Below are 22,784 nucleotides of genomic sequence, written 5' to 3' on the forward strand. Positions count from 1 at the left end.
ATCTGCATTCTTATCCTTCGACGATGATGAAATTTGTTTCATAAAAAGTAAGATGACGTTTTTGGATTTCAGGGATGCCAACAGATTCATACAGGTGCCCATTCTGTAAAATTTTCTGATCACTGATGGGAATGTTTATGCGTATTTGCATTGGCAGTGGTGAAAAATATGCCCCAAAGACGCAAGAAATATTTGTCAATTCTTCTAGCATAAATGTCGGCGTGGTGTACACGTAACTGCCTTTCCATGACCTACACGCGGCATGGATAACACGTGACTGCCTTTCCTATACCTGTACACAGCGTGGATAACACGTGAGTATCATTCCATGACCTGTACGCAGGTCACATGATGTACGCGTCACTTCTTTCCGAAGACCTGTACACAGCGTCGGGTTCGCGTCACTGCCTTTGCTAGATCATACACAGCGTGGATATTACGTGGCTGTGTTTCCTAGACTTATGCATAGCGTGGATAACACCTGACTGCCTTTCCTAGACCATACACGGCGTGGATATTACGTGGCTGTGTTTCCTAGACTTATGCATAGCGTGGATAACACCTGACTGCCTTTCCTAGACCATACACAGCGTGGATATTACGTGGCTACCTTTCCTAGGTCTATACAGAGCGTCGATAACACGTGTGTATCATTCCATGACCTGTACGGAGTATGATGTACGCGTCACTTCTTTTCGAAGACCTGTACGCGACATGGTGTACGTATCACCCCTTTTCCAAGGGCATAGTGTAAAGTATGGAATGGATTTTGGAATGGAATTTGGATTGGAATGATGGAATGAAATTTGGAATGGAGTTTGGAGTGACACAAATTTGCTCTTTGTAAACAAGTCTTCATTCAAATATGCTGAGACAGTTTAACAGTTGGTCACTGATAGGAGCTAGAAGACATGAGTGTCAGTTTCTCTCTTCAGCTATGGCCCATCCACCACATGGTCGAAGGCACATGACTCGGGGGCAACATGTTTAAATAATACTTTCCAGGTTATGTGGACAATAAGAACAAGATGTCCCAAATCAAAATGGTTTACATATAGTGTATGTGATTCCTATGTTAGACTTTTAAGTGAACATAGTGGAAAATAAAACAGTTGAGGGACTGTGAGACAGGCTGTTGCCACAACTCTGTTTGCCACTAGCCTTATCGTCCATCTGGAGGGGTGTAAGCGGGAGGGAAAGTGTCTCCTGAACTGTTTACTGTCAATTTAGTTTTGGTTTGGAGGCTGTCACAACTCTGGTTTGTTTAGTGTAAGATGAGTATATTCCATTTATTTCCATTCAAAATTCCATTTCATCATTCCAATCCAAACTCCATTCCAAAATCCATTCCATACTTTACACTGTGCCTTTTCCAAGACAAGTAGGCAGCGTGGTGTACGCTTTATTGCCTTCCCTAGACGTATAGGCAGTGTGGGTTAGCGTCACGGCCTTCCCTAGACCTATATGCAGCGTGTTGCACGCATCACCAATTCTGTTACAGATGTCCGCCTTATGGTTGATGCGTCACTGCCTGTTACACGTCACTGCCTGTGGAGAGACACGTCACTGCATCTGTGCAGGGCCTGTGTGTGTGCTATCGTTGTCTGCAATCACAGAGAAGTGTGCAGGTCAACCACAACATGTGTAAGATGTGCAACGAAAGGCGCTGAATGAAGTTTGCCATAGATAATGAATGTGAACTGATTGCGAAGGGTGTTTCAAGACACATACGAGAAACATTAATGATAAGAAATAATTACCGTATATAACCCCCGCCCAGATTAAAGAAGTAATTTATTGTCTGACATTATCTGTTTAGGTCGTGTTTTTATGCACTTCATCATACTTGTTATTTAGTAGAAAGCAGTGTTTGCTGTTTAGGTGCTCGTTCGGATAGGGTTCGACTCTCAACACAGGCACATCTCTGGAAGTTTTGTAGCAGTCTGAAGCTGAAGGTGCTGAGCTCGCATGACGCTTGCATGTGTCCAGGGTCCCCTTTAAGATAGCTATTGCCCGACGTCTATGTTACAGTGTGGGATGTCAGACAGTCATAACGCTATAGCTTTGTGAGACGGGGTCCAGTATAGGAGGTACGACAGTCATAGCGCCATGATAGCCTTGTGAAACGGGGTCCAGTATAGGAGATACGACAGTTGTAGGGCTACCATAGCTTTGTGAAACGGGGTCCAGTATAGGAGGAACGACAGTCATAGCGCTACGATAGCTTTGTGAAACGGGGTCCAGTATAGGAGGTACGACAGTCATAGCGCTACGATAGCTTTGTGTAACGAAGCCCAGGTTGTTATTCAGCTTCTTGTCCTAACAGGTCCATATTGTGATGCCAGTGCCTCTAGTATACCGCACATTCACCTTGTGTACTAGAAAGAACTGACCTGTCCGTTGGTAGACTACCAGATGGAGGGAACACGAAAATGTACATACTTACAAGTGTCAAAACTGTAAAGTGTTTGCGCCTGTTCACCAATATAGAGAATATTTCCCGATATGTGTTGGCGTCTCTGGTGCACTCTCCAGGAGCCGGAACCGAACATGCAGAACCACTGGCCGGGGAACACAGACGAACCAGTTTTGATTAGAATCACGACTGGATTATATTCTGGTAGCTTTGATCGACTGTGACTTTGGTTTAGTCCCTCATGTAATGGTGGCGTTTCTTTCTTGTAGACTGAGAGTTAATCTCTGAAATGAACATATTTTACAGAAAAAAGCTCAAAGTAAAAGAAAAGGAAAAATGAAAAGGAGCCCCGAGGCCTGATTCGGTTGAAATCTGGACTTACCACATTTTGTAGACGTGCGTGGGTTTTCTTGGATACATTTGCTTCAGGGTCTGTATGACAGACTATCGAGGACGTAATATATGCCTTCTGTATCAGTGAAGCGCCTGGAAGGAGTTACTCGTCTCTAGATACTGTCATTTTATGTTCGCGTACTTTTTTTTGTGTGTATGTATTTTCGCAGTTTTTTTCGAAATCCGTTTGAGTTATAAAATAGGGAATGGTAACTGGTAATATAATGCCTCTCCAGGGGACGTACGCATTCACAACCACACCCTCTACACTCCTTCCCACAGAATATATCGTCTGTCGTCATTGTTGTCGTCTGCCGCTGGGACCTTTGGCACCTGCTTATTGGCTGTTAATCTGACACGGGTTGTAATCTCGCCGACGTGTTGCACGTGTGATATGAGGGTGGCCCATGAGCCCCCAGTGATTGGAACATCTGCCTCCCACGGCAGCCAAATGACGATTAAAATACGGGCTGCTTCCTCGTGGAAACAGCACATACACTAAACAGCACATGGAGTGACAGACACCAGACTCACAACTTGCTCTCGTTATTCGAGAATTATAACCTTGATTAACATCTAGGATAATCATTATCTTCACGTGAAATTGCCAAATGTAAATCTTGCCGTGATTTGTTATAATCTGTTGGCCTCTCAATGTAAGATATATTCTCAAATCGATTTCCAATTTGTCTAGGTGTATATCAGAGCTCACTGCAGATACTGCTGCCGTCACTGACATTACGTATCTAGTGATTCTTGCTCACTGCAGATAGTTTATGTAGATAATGAAGGTATTTCTGCTCCACAGGGTCCTATTCGACCTCAGTTCGGTGTGCTGGTTAGTTTACTGCCTCATGTTTGGAGCATAACACACGAACTTACATCGCTATACATGTCTAATCAACAAACGTTATCATTATGCATTATTAACAGCTGTAGACTGGAATTCATGCATGTGTCATGCATGCATGCATTTCATCAGTGTATAAGATCTGTAAAGACCCCCAAGTACAAAAGATAAGACAGAATGCAGCGAGTAGTGTTGTCATACTATTTTGTATGCATGCAACCCAGATCATCACGGAAATCCACAGAAAAACTGGACAATATGTTCCACCGCCAGTTCCCAGCTCCAAGGGAGAACAAAAATCAGGTAGATTCTTAAGAGGTTCTTAAGAGTCATCGACTGTATCGTCGCTGGCGGGATCGACATTCAGTAATCTGTACAACAGCATTAATACCCAACGAATCCTCATCCACCCTTGGTCTTCTATGACGTCAAATACCAAACTCCTTACCTGCAGCCGGTTCGTGACTGTTAAAGAATGCCTTACCGGAAACATGGCAATAACTGTCAGAGAACTTGACTTCCGTCAAGCTGTAAGCATTACGCTGTTTAAGAGTTGAGTGGATGTGAAAATACACCGCTCTTAGCAATATTCCAGCCAGAATACGGCAAGGGACACAGGAACTGAACTTCGCACTAAGTACCTATGTAGGGCATCGATCCCAGGTTTTCAGTCTGTTTAGCGAACGCTTTAACCATTAGGCTACCATGCCACACTAGTTAGAAGGTAAGTATATATATAACCTTTTTGTATATGATTACGCCTTCACTTGTCACTCCGAATACATTAGGCTGATTCTCCACATAGGCACAATGTGTGGTTTGACTCCTGTCACAAGACTTTGCCGGACATATAGCGGCTCTCAATCCTGATGGATATCCACAGTACAGACTCCAGCCAGAGTCGCAGCATCCGATTGTGGGGTTGCGCTGTAACGATGTTATGATGAAGTATACTTGTCTAGGAGGGTGAACCTGGAGAGTGTGTGTGACAATATTGATTATAACCTCTCACAAGGTTTCATCGTCCTCAGCTGACAATAACATACTAACATAATATGTTACAATGGGAGAATGGCGAAGATTAATGCCTCGAGGTAATGTACTGTGATCACTTGAATCAGTGACCAGGATCTAGGGTATTGGCTCTGTAGAAACGTGGCCATTACTCTGATGGGGGGTTTAAATGAAGATATGCGTCTGCAGCAGTAATAGTACAGATACATCATGGAGGCGTGCAGTTTTCAAAATGATGGATGTATCATAGTGACATGCAGTCAGAAATCTTAAATATAGTTCTCAGAGACATGCAATCAATAATATTAAAGTTATATCACAGTGACATGGAGCCAGTAATGTTGCAAATATATCACAGGGACAAAATGTCAGTGATATAAGAGATACATCGCAGAGGCACAAAGCCAGTGATGTTGCCGATATATCACAGAGACGTGGAACCAGTAATATTACAGGTATATCACAGTGGCATGGTGCTAGTAGTATTACAGATTTATCACAGGGACATGGAACCACTAATATATATTACAGATATATCACATGGACATGGAACACAGGGACTCTGATCCAGTATTATTAAAGATATGTCACAGGGACTCGGAACCAGTAATATTACAGATGTATCACAGGAACCAGTAATGTATTACACATACAGACAGCACAGTAACCTGGAACCGGCAATATGACAGATCTATCAGAGAGACAAAAGGCAATTTATATGACAGATATATCACAGGGACATGGAGCCAGTAATATTACCGATGTGTGTGGTTATGGAATCACAGATCTTAGGGAGATGAATGCCCTTCTGTGCTGTGAATTAATTAACGACTGTACATCACTCCAGTGTACCTGTTGTGTGGTTGATGTGAAGAGTCAATACCAAAGTCACAGGGTCTTCACGTAACAACCTCAATGACCGAGATTAATTATTTCTCAAGACACGCGCTCACATCTGGACTCTCTGCTCTCGATATAATAAACGATATGCTTGGACAATCGATTCTGTCATTGATAGTCTACACGTACCAACATCAACGATTTTTTATACTGATCCAACTGTAACATTTCGACTCAACCACCAAATAGCCGTGTGCTCCTCGATTCCCCAGCATCTCCGTGACTAAGGCGGAGATCCATTGACATAATGAATTAAATAAATATACTTCACTAAAATTAGAATTATATATGATTCAAATGTTATTGCAGTTGGAAAGGCAATTCAATGATGTCGGGGGTGCAGAGCCTGGGGAACATGTAGATTTACTTTCCATAGTAGTATGAGGCTACAGTAAGGGATGGAGAAAGGTTTATGGGACGGGTTGCCTAACCTTCTGCGGCGGAGTAATGAGCACAGGAAGTAGTGATTTGTGGGTTTCGTAACGTCAGACTGACAATCATTTCAGGTTCATGGCGACGGGCTGTATAATATCGATTTTCGACCTGACAATTCGGTGACTAATATTGTATGTACCCGCATGTATGAATCATCCCCCAAAGCCAGACCACCCGTAAAATTTAGATGCCTTTTGAGACTTGCTTGCATAGGTTGTCTAACGGTGGTCCCCACAGTCCTATGGGATAGAAACAAAGCCACTTAGGACTATGACCTTGCTAGGTTCTCTTGATTGCGTCGTCAGACGCGAATACAGTCTGCTGAGTACCATGCGTATGATGATGAATCAGAGAGTCAAAAGGCGCAACGCTAGTCTTTATTTAGTCAGACACGCTTTGCAAAGACATCCTGATTTAATGATGTCCGTTTATCAAATATGTCATTACTGATCACTTCTACAGATATTCTTTCGAGGCAGGAAAAGTCATTATCCCGAATTCAATGAAATCCAGCTGGAATGGTATCGCCTGCTTCATCTGCATCCTGAAGGCGATCGATATCGCCGAGGACGCGTCCACAGTTGAAAGGAACTGTTCACTCGATTCAAGTGAACGCTACTTCTATAAATCTCGATTTGAGCACGGCATGGCGCAGCTCCGATAGCATGCATACTCAGTGAAAGGCAGATAGCGTGAATAATTCACCCATTGACGGTCGCTAGGGGGCGCCACTAGCACCGTTTGGTCGCTCTCTGTCATTTGCGAGCGCGCGATAATAGACTTGCTTCGGTTCTCTACATGACAGTTAAATTCTTATAAAGGCTGATCCACGTCGTTTGTGGACTTTCCTTGTTTTTTGTATATTCATATTCCAGCGCTCATGCATCAACATGTCACGAAGACATTTGTGCTTGTTTAACTGCCGCAAATCTGTCTATGTTTGTAGAGTGAGTGAGTTTAGTTTTACGCCGGACTCAACAATATTCCAGCAATATGGCGGCGGTCTATAAATAATCGAGTCTGAACCAGACAATCCAGTGCGTCTGAATAAGAACATGTTCATCGATCTGCGCAGTTGGGAACCGACGACATGTGTCAACCAAGTCAGCGGGCCTGACCACACGATCCCGTTCGTCGCCTCTAACGACAAGTATAGTTGCCTTTTGTGGCAAAGTATGGACACGGGCACCTGTGCAATAAAAGTATTTTATGATGTCTAATTGTGTACATCTCTAAACGTGCGTCAGTGGACGATCAAAACTTTTGAAACTGCAAGAATTCTGACTCGACTTACCTAACACCAATAGCTGCAGCTGCAACACCCCGTTTTTATTGCTAGCATCAAATATCCTTGCTAGATTCCTTTCTTAACACGAGAATTAATTTTAAAATTCCTATTATATTATTCCTATACGTCAAAAACACATGTATACGTCATCAGAACGTGTTCTTCTTATGAGTGAGTGAGTGAGTGAGTGAGTGAGTATATTTTACGCCACACTCAGCAATATTCTAGCTATATGGCGGCGGTCTGTAAATAATCGAGTCTGGACCAAAATATCCAGTGATCAACAACATCAGCATCGATCTGCGCAGTTGGGAACCGATGACATATGTCAACCAGGTCAGCGATCCTGACCACTCGATCCCGTTAGTCGCCTCTTACGACAAGCATAGTCGCCTTTGTGGCAAAGCATAGGTTGTGAAGACCATCCTGAATCTTCACGGGCACCTGTGCAACAGAAGTATTTTATGATGTGTAATTGTCAAGCAAGTCAGCGATCCTGACCACTCGATCCATTTAGTCGCCTCGCACGACAAGCACAGTCGCCTTTTATGGCAAGTGTACACCACTCCCTGTATATTTTATCCGAAATGCACGTAACGAAAACGCTTGTAACGAATTAAGATTTGTGCTCCCTTTCGCTTTCACTATTTTTTACTGTCAAACCTACCGGTTCATTTTACAAGTAAGTCGTCACCTTCAACACATACCATTGTTATGCTCCAACAACAGTGAGGAAAATGATAAAATAGACACATGTGTCTGCGAAATTGTTTTCAAAATATCCCCAAACCCCAGCACACATTGATTCTGAAATTAATATTTCATGGAATTGTTTTGTTGATTATTATAGTCGCCACACTCCTGCCATACAATCCAGGTACTTGGGGTTTATTGGGCTCTTGAGACGTTGTAAAGTTATATTGCATGTGTTTGCGCGTGTGTGATCAAAATCAGATAGTATATGTTGGCAGTGCAGTTCCACCCAAGTTATACATCATGGCATGTTTGAGGTTCGCTGCAGCAGTCTCAGAATTCATAGACTTACTCTTTGTTTCTTAATACATAAACACATTTAAATTGAAAAGGAGCCTCGGTGATTTGGGGGACTTGCTTCATTTAGGGCTTCAACACTAAAGGGGTATAGACTGACTACTAGTCAATGAAATGAACATATTTTACATAAAAAGCTCATAGTAAAGCAATAGAACATAACGAAAAGGAGTTTTGAGACTTTCTTCACTTTCAGTCTAGACTTACATGGACTTTCCTGGATATATTTGCTTCAGGGTTGGTACGACAGACTGCGGGGAGGGCTAGGCATTCGGGAAACTAAAGTGGTTCAGGAACTGTAAGACAGACTCCAGAATTCACTGCCTCTTCATTTCTAATGTATTTGTCAGTGTGTACACCCCTGACTACTTTATTCAGTTCGTAAATAGCATCTTTAATGTAAGATATGTTTGTTATGAGAATACACAGTGCAGCCTCCCTGAAACCTCGCCTATTCAAGGGGAGCCACTTGTAAGAGCGATCTTTGATAGAGGCAGACCAAGCATCTTTTATGCAGATAACGTACGACGGGAACTCGCCTTTGTGTCGTCGAGATATGAAGTCTGTTTCACTTTGCTCTGTTTTCTGTCAACAAAGATGCAGTGTAATGATGTGTATAGTGAGTGGGGGTGGGGAGGGGGGGGGGGGGGGGTGGTAGGATGGGCGTACTTCTGGGGTTATCGCATCGCACCTACTTGTAGCCTGACAGAGAGAAAGGGTTATCAGTGTTACTGGATTCACCTCGTGTAGGAAGTGACGAACGTATATCACAGTCCTTACAAACAACGGTTACATCCGGAACAGATCCAGCGCTTTGTCTGGCTGAACTGGAAAGGTCAGCTTGATAAGGCGGTGTATGTGGCAGCCAAGACATCTGATGTGTCATTTGTATAACACGAAATAAATTCATTGAAGTATGTGTAGTAGATTTTACATATCGGGAGGAAAGAGTGCAGCTTGGTTTCACTGTCTGAGACAGGGTGTGGTCAGAGAGAGAGAGAGTGTGGTCAGAGAGAGAGAGAGAGAGAGAGAGAGAGAGAGAGATGGCATGTGCTGTTACTATACATACTGGTCAATATGGTAGAACCTCTTGAATCAGGTACACTTGTATCACACTTTAAACATATAGTGCTCGGGATGAATCTCTCAAAATCTCATCTAATCTCGTTTACATTTGCACCAATCTCATCTTGGGGATAATAAGCGGACGGTTTGCCATCTCGCCCTTATCAAACTTCATCAACATCTCGATTTGGTAACAGCAGCTGTGTACAACAAAATCCAGTCCTATTACTTTCTGTACGGATACTCAAGTTACCATCGACATAACATATAAGTGCTCTACACTGGGTATCAGAGAGATATCAGGTAGATGCTCATTACCGGGCACCGGGCAAATAACAGGAACATCCAATTTGGATCTAGACTGGGTACAACCCATATCTCTTTAGGGACATGAGGCACCTGTTTTACCACAGATGAATAGTCGATTATTCCTACAAGATATATATGTTCTGTCTTAAATACCCAAAGGAGAGCACGAGGTCGGGGGGCGCCTGTTTTTCAGCATTCTGTAGTTCACCATCTGTGCTATAGATACCACTCTTCGTCATGCATGGTCCAATTTGGGTGAGTGGGCTGTCTGTTCAACAACAGATGCCAAACGTTGTGACAATCATACATTCATCACGGAACTGTTTACATTTACGAATCCCCTGCAAACGGGTCGTGCGGGCGAACACTTGCGCACCCTTCGTTGTGCCACATGCTTCATCGGTCGATTAAACGAAATGAAATCTGTACTTGCACCCACTGCAAACGCAGGCAATTACCTTGTTGCATTACGCAAAAACAGGTTGCGTTACATAATGCCTGAGTTTGGGTAACGCCGGTTTAGAACAGAATTATACAAAGGAAAGCTGTATTACTTCCTAAACGTTCAGAACAGTAAGTCCTTCAGCCACTGTTCCTACAATAATCAGAGTCACTGTTCCAAGTCAGTTTCTCATCATTCTGTTTTCCAGCTGAAGTCTGAGTTCTTTGACGACAAAATATTAAGGTGCAAATGAACATACATGAGAGGTTGCATTTAGGAATTTCAGGTTGCACCAGTGAAAGTATATAAGGACTTAACACAAGCCCTAAGCCTATGTCGTGGATCTGAATATGTCCCGGCTAGGTTTTTGCCTTTTCATCACCACGTCCGCACTCATGTTTCCGCGTGCTGGTAAGGTCAAGCTGACACGTAGTGATATAATCTAAATAAATAAAACGCCTGCTTATCAAAGGAAAAAATGAACGTCCCAAACGTGACGGAATTTGAGAACTTGACACAAGGAACTGCAGGACATGCGGTTTGAGCAGTGTCCCTTTCGGTTTGTAAACACTGCACAAACAGATCTTATCTCCGAAAGTAATGCATCACACACTGTGTCAAAATGTGAATATAATAACGCTGGAATATGATGGAGTATTGAACTATTTCCTCCCACGTGGTTTATGGTAGTGTTGTCACGTACGCATCCAAACAGATGATCAACACCGTATGGCTGTAGAACCGGACACGGATCTGGGTGTGACACATCGCATTTGGAGTGAAATTGTTAGGATTATTGATATTCTTTATGAGCTCTTTTTCGAAAAACGCCAACAAACTTTAAGAAAGTGGAACGTTAGACTCACCATTAGGCTGGCGTATGTAGTAGTAACGCTTATTGGGGCACGATGCTAATTCTACAGGACGGATAGTTAGCAGGGTGGGCAGGGCGTTTGCTCTTGAACCAGGAGGTCAAGTTCGATTCTCAAGAGGGATAAAACGTTAGACTCCCGTATAGTTTGTGCTGATGAAAGGGACAGAAATAGTAGAAGTTATAAGCACAGTTAACGTTATTTATACGGTAAAGCGTCTAATGCATTTTCAATACTAAAATGGCCAATCTGTATGGTTAACATAACTTCGTCATTTTCGATATAGATTCTTGCACCCTTGTCAAGCAAGAATGAGCCATCCATCTACATTCCTGCTTAACAATAGTAAAACATTTTGTTAATGTCGTGCTCATGAATAATAAAGAAGCTGTTTTCTATAAACATTGTTCATTATTGTACATTTCAACTTCTACAGTGCCTCTTAAACAAATTTTCAATACCATTGTCACATGAACAGTCACACAGACACTAAGCACAGTTTAGGTGGAGGTGTTCCGACAGTGGCAATTGCAGGTGCGCTGACAGTGCCCTCTCGGAGTATGAACGGAATGCAACAAGTATGACAGGCTCAGCTTACCATCGTAAAAGAAACATGAAGATATGAAAGAGAAACACATAAATGATAACGGCTGTGCAGTATATGCAGTATTTTCAACAATTGATAACTTAGGACAGAATGTAGATCCCAAACTGCGGAGTATAGACACATATGTGCTAAAAGCCAAATCCTCCTAAATTTCTTCATGTGTATACGTAAGGTCGTCCAGTCGCCTAAGCCAAAGGCTTCGCGCTAGCTGCGTGCTAGTATCCTACGATCATGGTTGAACATGAATATATGTATCTATATTTGTCCCCACCATACCTGTACTTTGGTTCCACATGTTCCACATGTTGATATTATCATTTAGGCCACATCCTTCCACAACTCCGTGATATGACTGAATTAGTTGCCATATGACTGAAATATGCCATGAAAGTTGAAAATTTAATTGATTGTTGATTTTCAAGAAGCCTGCCTTTGCTTACTGTCCTACATCCCTACCATAACTTACTGAAGTTGTAAAGCGTTTTATTTGCTGATTGTTACTTTGCATAATTGTTCACTAACGTCATGTTATATCTTGATTGTTCCTCTCCACCATTGTTGAACTCTTCATATATACTGGACAAAATAATGTAGGGATATTGGTATTTTTATTATTGATATTTCATCAAATTGCCAGTGAATAAATAGATCATCATTCATAATTTCAAAATTTACATATATCCCTAACTAATTTTGTGTACTTAGAAAAACGAAATCTAGTGATTTTAGCATTTAGTGATGGTTTATGTAACTTAAAGTCTCACATATTTACTTTCAGCTGGAAGTGCTTCCGTGAACGTGTAATACATCACGTGACCGTCACGTGCCTGGTATTACAGCTAACAGCAGCGTTCAAGATGTTCCAGGAACACCTACCAAACGGCAACCGAGTGCCCAACCCATGCAACCCCGGGGAGGTTTGGGGTGGGGTCGGTCACCTTGTTCCCGGAGGACAAGGGCGTAGAAATCCATTTGGAGAGGATTTTCACAAAGAGGGAAAGGTATGGCCATTGCTTGACGTCTGACATGGATGCGTTTGAACCAAGTCCCCCATGGACGATTTATAATCAGGAGATATGTCTAACATGTATGCCCCAACTCGACACAAATACCATACGCATACCTTTAGCATACCTAGTATGTGGGAGGTGATAGCATTGTGGTGGCCTCATGGTGATAGGGTTGCTCTGATCTCATGGGCCTGATAAGCAGTTTCATTCCAAAAACCCATGCAAGTTAACATGAGGTAGTCATGAATATTACAAGAAAGAGCCCGCGATTACACAATGCCATTTAGAAAGTGGTAATGGGTGAGTGAGTGAGTGAGTTTAGTTTTACGGTCTGTAAATATTTGAGTCTGGACCAGACAATCCAGTGATCAACAACATCAGCATCGATCTGCGCAGCTGGGAACCGATAACATGTGTCAATCAAGTCAGCGAGCCTGACCACTCGATCCCGTTAGTCGCCTCTTACGACAAGCATTGTCGCCTTTTATGGTAAGCATTGGTTGCTGAAGGTCTATTCTACCCGGACCTTCACGGGTTAGAAAGTGGTAATGTATCATATGTTATATTTGGGATTACATTTTCTTAGTAACGTACAAATTTCTAGTACTTTTTGGGGATGAGTTCCATCCGGGATTCGAATCCACACCTTCAGAGTCAGGCACCAAATCGCTAACACACAACACAGCCGCCTAACCCATTCAGCCACCGCGACTTCCACAAAACCCGCCAAAGTAGCAGAATTTATACTTTACTAAAAAGTGTAATCCCCTATATAACATATGTTACAAGAAAGGGAACAGCATGTCAAATCAATTAACAATAACTTTAGACCCCATCAGTCTCAAAACTGCAACCATGTAGAAAAGAATATCTGTTTTCGAAACTATTCTGTCGTGTTAAGGCATAGAGTAGTATTTCTTCCAATTGTGACGTACAACTATCTTATTAGTACTGGGGAGTTCACAAGTTATTTCTTTGTATAGATGTTTATCTAAATGTAATTCCTTTGTTTTTGTAATGAAAAGGTCATTTGAAACTAAACATAACCAGTTTTCAGGAATATGTAAGCGGACATTTCGACAAAAATATGATATATGAAGCAGTGAATTATTTCATGTGATGCAGTTGTTTCCTTACTTTGAATGGTGTGAATGTGTCTGGGGTTATGGTACAATTCCTTCCATGGTGGAAAAAAACCAGCGCACAATGTGCCATTTTCCCCACATTTCCTTGGGGCAAATACTTCTTTAAAAATATCCCATTCCAGCCCGGGCTTTGAGAATAATGAACTGTTGACGCCTTGGGGATGTGTCAAACAACACGTTCACCAATTTTCGAAGCAAAGTGATTCTAAAACACTTAAATCTTCAGTAACCTTGGGAGACGATGCCTCCATACAGTGGACAGCGACTTTCAGTCTGACATAACCGCGGTGTACCCACCATTCATGAAAAGGACCAACCATCATTAAAATGAAATGTGTATATGTTTTCTGAAGGTTTTGATGGTAGTTGCCTACATATAACATCGTGATGCCTCAGATCGTTTGTAAGATCAAAACTTGTGTTGTATACTTATGCCTTTAGAGGTATTCCCGTATCGCGAGGCCAAACGTAATGTCACGGTACATCGTCCTGACACCATACAGCGGGGGTGATCATGGGTCACACTGAAATGTTAACACCGACTGTATAAGACGCTGATGATCATGGTACATCAACCACGTAGGGGACATTACTGCTGAGGACACAATTCACTTGGAGGACACAGATCAGGAAGCAACGTTTTACTAAGGTTAACCTTACCTTAGCTTTGTGACTTACGGTCACCTTAGACTTACACCTTAGAGGCCACTGTAAACGACCTCGCTAAGTTGGGGACTTCATAGTTGGGGGAGATTCACCATGGAAAGACAAAAGTGTTGAGGAGGCGGGCACAGTTAAGGGCGATGGCACAGTAAATGGAGACACGGAGTTTTATTCATTAGCATACATGAAACCAGAACACATCTGTGAACCTACTTAAAAACCAAACCTATTTAACTGTGTAACGGCAGACTCCCGGGCTACTGATACAGACAGAGTCTCTTGATAACGAAACACTCTTATCATTAAAGATTATACGTTGGGAGAAAGGAAAGAAAACACTAAAGAAATGCATTACGATAGTTTCGCTAGTGCTTATTTAGGAGGCAGGTCAGATTATGTGAGAACACCATTAGATAAGCTTACTTTCAGTAATTTAAGCACATATGCGATAATGTTCGTAAACGTCTCCAAATATTTCAAATAAAAGAGTATATAATATGGTTGCCTTGACTCCTTGACTGGGTCATAAAGATTTCATTAATTGCGTTCACCGTGAAATCCGTTTTTTGGGTGGGGAGAGATTATAGCTTTAACTGCGACAACCATTATATCGGCATGTGATATACATTCGGGACTGGAGGGAACTGGATGGTTGATGGACCTCCCTCATGGGAACATGACGTTAGAAACGGATTCGGGATTCGGGATTTGGGATTCGATTTTTTTTTCAGAATCGGGATTCAAATCCCGATTCTGAATTTTTTGTTCAGATTCGAAATATTCAGATTCGGGATTCAAATGCGGAAAGTCAAACTGGAGGTTGAAATATGGAAAAATGTAGGTCTTGGTGTTCATGTTTTTAAGATACCCAGATTTAAGAGGGGCCCCTAGTACATTAGAAGGACTGAGATAATGTATATTGACACTATTGGTCATAATTCCGAATCTGAACAAAATATTCAGATTCGGGATTTAAATGCAGAAACCCGAATATGAAAACTCAAACGTGAGGGTCAAATGTGGAAAACTGCAGTTTGGTGGTTTGTGTTTTTAATGTACACAAGGTCACAAGGATCACCTGGTACATTAAAAGGGTTGAAATAATGTATATTGACAATGCTTGTAAGAAAGAAAAAACGTACGCACGCACGCACCCATACACACACAAACATACATACAGACATACAGACGCACGCACACGCACGCACACACACACACACACATACATACATACATACATACATACATACATACATACATACATACATACATATTCAGATTCGGGATGCGAATCCGAATCCTGAATCCGTTTCTAACTTCATGTTCTCTTACAATAGGTGTTCCACATGGGGAGTGTCGTGTTTTGGAGAAAATGGCTATAGGAGAAATTTCACCAGACAAGATATATACTGTACTCTTTCACATAAACGCAGTGAGCAGTTGCAGAGTCCCCATTGCAAATTTCACACAAAAAGACATTTAACATTTAACACACCAATCGCAGTTTTGCACCTGCTATTTCCTTCTAAAACATTGTTTATGACACATTCAGCGTCACCGCTATACCAACGTCAGCACCAGAAGGTGACGGACATGTCAAGTCTATATACGTAAGAAAATGTATTCACAATCATTCACGGTGGCTGAGCGGGCTAAGCGGCTGACTTTGTGCGCTGACGAATAGGTGCCAGACTCCGAGGATGCGGGTTCGAATCCCAGATGGGACTCAACCAACAAATTAATAGAATTTGTACATAGAAAGGGTAATCCCAAATATGACATACGTTACGTAACAAAATATCGTCAAAATAACGGGATCGGGTGGTCAGGCTCACTGACTAGGTTGGCACATGTCATCGGTTCCCAGCTGCGCAGATCGATGCTCAGGTTGTTGATCACTGGATTGTCTGGTCCAGACTCGATTATTTACCGCCGACATATAGCTGGAATATTGCCGAGTGCGGCGTAAAACTAAACTCACTCACTCACGTATGAGGTCACCAAATGGATTGGAGGGAAAGGGTATGATGGGTGACGTGTTGATCGATGCTTGAAGTGTCTGCCACAAGATTGTCTGGTCATGGCTGGAATATTTTACCAGTCGCCCTCACTGAATATACTGTTCTGTGCGACGGTAAGCAACAAAGTGGTACCTGTAGGATGTGTTTGACAGCTACTACAGTGGTACCAGTAGGTGGTGTTTGATTGCTACCCAGGGTTACCTGTAGGTGGTGTTTGAAAGCTACTGCAGTGGTACATGCAGGTGGTATCTGATTGCTGCTAAAGTGGCACCTATAGATGGTGTTTGATATCTAATACATTGGTACCTGTAGGGGGTGTTTGATAACTACACAGTGGTACTTGAATGATGTGTTTGATAGCTACTCAGAGGTATCTGTATGGGCTAGGTGTTTGATAGCAACTACAATGTACTTGTAAGTTGAGTTTGATAGGCACTACAGTGGTACCTGTAGGGGGTGTTTGATAGGCACTACAGTAGTGCCTGTGTGAGGCGTTCGATTGCTGCTACAGTGGTACCTGTATGAGGTGTTTGTTTGCTGCTACATCTATAGGTGGTATTTGATTATTGCTAAAGTGACACCTATAGATTGCGTTTGACAGCCATCACAGTAGTACTTGTAGGATGTGTTTGATAGCTACTACAGTGTACTTATATGAGGTGCTTAATAGCTACAACAGTGGTACCAGTAGGTCGTGTTTGACTGCCACTCAGTGGTACCGGTAGTTGGTGTTTATTAGCTACTATATTGGTAGGTGGCGTTTCATTCCTACACCGGTACCTGTAGGAGGTGTTTGATTGTTGCTATAGTGGCACGTATAGGCGGTGTTCGATTGCTACAGCGGTACCTGTGTGAATTCAGCAACCATGTTACAGCCACACCGTATACGAAAGTAGGGAAACCTCCAAGAACAATTCTCAGGGTCACGAGTATCAATAAACCCTGATGTGATAGCGGTAGCTTTGAGAGATCACTCCGTTATGTCACAAACGCCTTGAAAATTTGGCATATGTGTATCTACCATACATAAACGTCAGTTGCAAGGAAATTTAGGGCTGGGAACTCGATATGTACGTAGATTCGGTGATAATAGGGTTGACCTTCAGCTCGTTATTCCATGCTTTTTGACAATTCTAGATGTCTAATTCAAGATTTATTTTCATTTATTGTAGATTTTTATGTTCGAGTCTTTTTGAAAACGTTTAGATTTACTCCAGGAAGCAGTGTATTAAAATACATTATCCCTGGCCAGATGAGGTTGGAGAAGCGAGATGAATCTAAATTATCACGTGACATCACTCCAACAGCTCCTTAAAGTCAATTTTAAACAATTACACAGTAAGAGGAGATATCAGTTTTCTTCATGTGTCAGTGATTTGTATCACGGGTGGTCCAGTAGTGAAACAGTTCCATCTGCGGATGTGTTATTTGGATGATGGTTCGAATCCCGCTACAGATAATATGTCATTCGGAGCTTTTTCGCATTTTCGGTTTTAGGTCAAGTCAGAGTTGGGTTAATTCAGTATTCTTTTCAAAAATAGAACACCTCATGTTTCCAAGGAAAACAATTGACAGAAATATATTTGTCCTGAAGTTTTTGAAAAATAATCGTCTGTAGTAAATGCTGTTACAATGTGTTAACATGAACTGCTAGAAAAAGCTGTTCTTACGAATATGACAACAAAAAATCAGATCATGTGCATTGTGCAGCAACCACGACCCAGTCCAAAACTCCGCCCCAACCATCTCCTCACGGCCGGACCAGTCTATCCAGTGGCAGACAGCATGATCAGCGATATTTGGGAAACGACGACACGCATCAAGCTACCACCCGACGTCGTCACTCGCCTCTTACGACATGCATAGTTTTCAGAAGATTAGTTCTACTTTTACTTTTTATGGATCGCTCACTCATGTAACCTTTCTACAAACATGCATCTTCAGCGTTCATGACTGACATACGCCCACTTGATGGCGTCCTGGCAGTCATGCGCACACCGGCGCAGTCATGACATGGTATACCATCACTGCCACAGGCTAATCTGCATATCACGTGACCGAATTTTTCTCTTGTTTGTTAACAAACGAGCATATTCGTAAATAAGAATTAAGAGTCTGCGGTCTTCATGATCACAAAGTTTAACAGTGTTACATAAATACTCGTCTACAGCTGCGACAATAAGGTTTATGAAAGTGCATATTTATATATCAAAGGGATAACTGGAAAGATACAGAAGTGGATACGTGAGAGAAGACGAAAATAATTCCCTTCAGGTGATCCTATAGGTACACAGGTCAGCCATACAGTAATGAACTGAATGCACCTGTGGTCAGTGTGGTGCCTGGTATAATTGTAGTAGGTTGGCAAGGCTAACAGGCCCCAGGCAGGAAGTAAAAGACCATGCAGCCTTTTAAGCGATTCTCATGGCGGCCATCAGCTGATGTGCGAGGCACGGCATGAAACCCTTGACCTTAACGGAATTCGGAGAAAATGTCGGCTATTCGCTGATACTAGTTCGTTACACACAAATGCCTTCGTGTGGCCAGATAATGCCGCGTGACACGAAGTTCAGTTATTGTCCAAATCGCGTTTATCTCCTTGTTGTCTGACACTGAAGATGTCTCACAGCAAGATGCACCAGCCTGCCTGATCAGCTGTCGGATAAACCGTTACGCAGCAGCTAGGGAACTGGCATAATCGACATGCCGATTCAAGCGTTGACGCGGGACAGTCTGGATTTCGTCTGAATCTCCCGTGCCCTTGACAGCTTTTACAGGATGGTTTTCACTATCAAAATGACAAACATTACGAGAGTAAATTTTAGTCTATTATCAGTAAAACTCAAGGCACTTGCTGGTAGAATAGTCCCGTGTGCGACTTGCACGTGTGAAATTGAAATTTCACAACAGACGCTTGTTGATCAAGGTTATGCCAGTCGTCATTACCTTTGTTTCAGCAATGGACGCAAAGCTTGTGTCTCATGGATTCTGACGGCGACGGAAGGACGAACGGCGAGGAGCTTGGCGATCCGAACTGTGCGTGGAGCTCCGGGGAACGGCCACAGCGGATAACTAACATCACCCATCCTGGTATGTACATTATGTACATCCAACGTCGCGTTTGTGACAGTTATATACATACTTGTTTCCGATATGTCTTTTAAACAATGTTTCATTTGTCATGATCTTTCCCTATAGTGAGACACGACTATCTGATCGAAAACGTCTCCTGAGTGAATAGTCGGTCGTCTGAAGTCGACGGGACAAATGTCGCTGTGGACGATTTTCGGTCGTTTAAACGTGTAGGTGCAGTTGGATTTGCCGGCGCACGATTTGCCGTCAGTGGAATGCGGTGTGGGGCGTTTGGCGTTGTTTGAAAGTTGTCGTCGTTAGTCGAGTATCGTATGTGGTTCTGTATGGGTATAGTCGAATGTGCTGGTTGTCTGATGTATGGATCTGTGCCGGTGTGGTCGATCTGGTGCTTGGAAGTGTGTCGGAACAGTCGAATGAGTAAGTCGTCTGGTATGTGGATCTGTGTCGGACTAGTAGAATATGTTGGTTGTCTGGTGTGTGGATCTGTGTCGGTGTGGTCGAATGTCTTGGTCGTCTGGTGCTTGGAACTTTGTCGGAATAGTCGTGTGAGTGGGTCGTCTGGTGTGTGAATCTGTGTCGAGGTAGCCGAATATGTTGGTCGTCTAGTAAGTGGAACTGTGTTGATATAGTCGAATATGCTTGCGCTTTACAACTGTGAGTATTAAGACGTCTTGGCGTTCTTTTGACTTGAATATATGACGTTATCGGTATTGAATAACGTCTTCGGTAGTTCTACGCCAGTCTATGTAACTTTCACTGTGCAGGATGTGTTGCGTCCGTCTGGCGTCACTGGAAAGGGAAGGTTCCAGTGCGCTGTCGGTCGTTTGACATCTGTGGATCGTCGTCGGTGTAGTCGAGTATGTAGTCGGCGCGGTAGGTGCTGCGTTCACAATGCAACCAGTGTTACCAATATATATACAGCACGGGAGGTTGTTTGTTATCTCAGACACGGAATGGGGTTCATGGCTGTTTGATAAGTGGGAAATGTTTTAGATGTGCAGTTATTTACACATTCGAGGCTAAAAGCAAGAAGCACAGCTGATGGTAACTATTTCATAACACCTGGCATCTCCTCCCTTGTTGATTCCGAATCATCCGACACTCTCGCTACATCCGGCATCCCCATCCAATTCTTGCCCTAATTGATCCTAAATATATCTGAAAATATATATTTCTATATATCAAAAAAAAAAAAAAAAAGAAAAAGAAAAAGAAAAAAATAAAGAAAGAAAGAAAAAAAAGAAGAAGCAACGGGCTACAGCTGCCCCTTACCCTTTCCTCCCTCAACCCTTAGCCCATCTGATATAGCTTGTCGCTAAACTGTAGATCTGTAGATTCACTACGGTTGTCAGGTCGGAAATAAGAAAAAAAAATCACCACTGAGTTGAAATAAGGTTGATTTCAGTAGCTAACACATTTAACGAAGCACGCATATATATCTTCTATCAAGGATTCCCAGAGAGAGTATACACTATCTCGTATGTATACAGGAGGCTACAGAAGATATGAATTCTTGGCACCAGATGCGCGTCAGTTGCCACTTTGGCCGGGGGTCGCGGACTGGGTGGAGAGTGGTTCTTGGCAGTGAGATAGATGGGATTGGGAAGGTAGTTAAGGCAAGTTATTGAACTAATTGTGCTCCGAGCTGTCAATGTACCTGTCACACACATGCATATTTCCACGTGTTCTCGTTTATTACAACAGAGATAATGTTTTCTTCGCGCTTCCGCAGACAAAATATTGATTTCAACTTCTAAATTGAGCAAATCTGGTTGTCTTCCTTTTTCTCAGCTGTGGTTTGCATTTGTGAGTGAGCGTTGTATATACTTATATATAACCCCTTTCACGTGACCTCATACCAGGGTTGCTTATGGAAAACCCATCCTTATCAGTTCATGACACTCATAAGGACTCGACATGTCATATCAGCACAGAGACTAAAATCATATCACCCAATCAACAGTATCCATAAGTGAATATTTCTTTCTGTGACAACTGAAAAAGGTGAACGTCATGTGATTCTGTAACTGATAAGATGAGTCATATAATTAGTTAATATACTACTTTAAACAACCATATTTGGTCATCAGCTGATTTGTTATGCACGGTGGTCAGAAGTGATGAATAACTTTTTCAAATCCTCAACCCGTCATCAAATTGATGAGTCCGTCACGTGGCCCAAACTTTGATTGCTATGTCACCTACTGGATAATCTAACGGCGCCGTTATCCCTCCGGTACATCACTGACGGTTTTATTGACAAGAAGAGTGAAATGGCATGAAAATACAGAGACGACAACCCCGTCTCTCTAGGTTGACATCTAACTGAAAGCTTTATGTCAGTGGGATAAATCCAGGTAGTTGTCTAGCTAGACTTCCGCAGCTTATCCCGCGATTCTGACGAACTATAAATCAACAATGGAAAGTCACTAGGGATTTAGAATGTCTATTGAGGATTGGTCTCCTTCAGACTACCTGTGTGTGAACATCATCATGATGCACCATCAACATGCACCACATCAACATCATGTTCGATCATATACCTCACGGGTACAAGACTAGTCCTGTACGTCATACTCAAACAAAACATCCAGGAGAAGATCTGAAGCAACAGACAGAACACAACACCACTTCCCCCACCACCAACACAATACCACCTCCAACAACGACACATACCACCACCAACAACAACAACCACCGCCACCAACAATCACCGCCACCAACAGCAACCACCACCACCACCAACAGCAACCACCACCACCACCACAACAATACACATGTAATACACCGCAAAGCATCTCGCATCCACTCGCGGAACATTAAAATACCAGTTAAGTGATGGAGGAATAAGTCAAATACTGCAACCACCCGTCCCACTGTGATCGGTGCTGGAACTGAACGATAAGTTAAGAAGTTCATCTATCAGTTGCAAATGATGCCTAGTACACTTATTAATAGCTTCAGACGAAGGTAATTATAAGCTCATATCCTTCATGCAGCATACCGAGACAGTATATCTGATTATATACGCCTCACTTATCCCCTCATCCGGCGCTTCGTGTTACAGTCAGTCTCCGTCTCACGGTATTCGGGTGTGTACCCATCAGCCCAGCAGAGGCGGTGACGTCAAAGCAGGACCGGGGCCCAGTTGCATAAAGCGACCTTAGCGCTAAGGTGACCGTAACGGCTATACATCACCTAAAGCTTACGG

The 22,784-nt window shown here is 42.6% G+C and overlaps 1 protein-coding gene across 1 annotated transcript in view; it reads left to right on the forward strand.

The window, feature by feature from the left end:
* The window catches only part of LOC137273376 (dopamine beta-hydroxylase-like), a 63,409-nt gene that overhangs the window by 24,353 nt on the left and 16,272 nt on the right, over positions 1 to 22,784 (forward strand). Inside the window, exons 2-3 of the mRNA XM_067805997.1 lie at positions 12,420 to 12,642; positions 19,438 to 19,570. Coding sequence (XP_067662098.1) covers positions 12,420 to 12,642; positions 19,438 to 19,570 — 356 coding nt within the window. The remainder of the gene's footprint in view (positions 1 to 12,419; positions 12,643 to 19,437; positions 19,571 to 22,784) is intronic.

This window comes from Haliotis asinina, chromosome 2 (genome assembly GCF_037392515.1).
Source record: "Haliotis asinina isolate JCU_RB_2024 chromosome 2, JCU_Hal_asi_v2, whole genome shotgun sequence".
Classification (NCBI taxonomy): Eukaryota; Metazoa; Mollusca; class Gastropoda; order Lepetellida; family Haliotidae; genus Haliotis; species Haliotis asinina.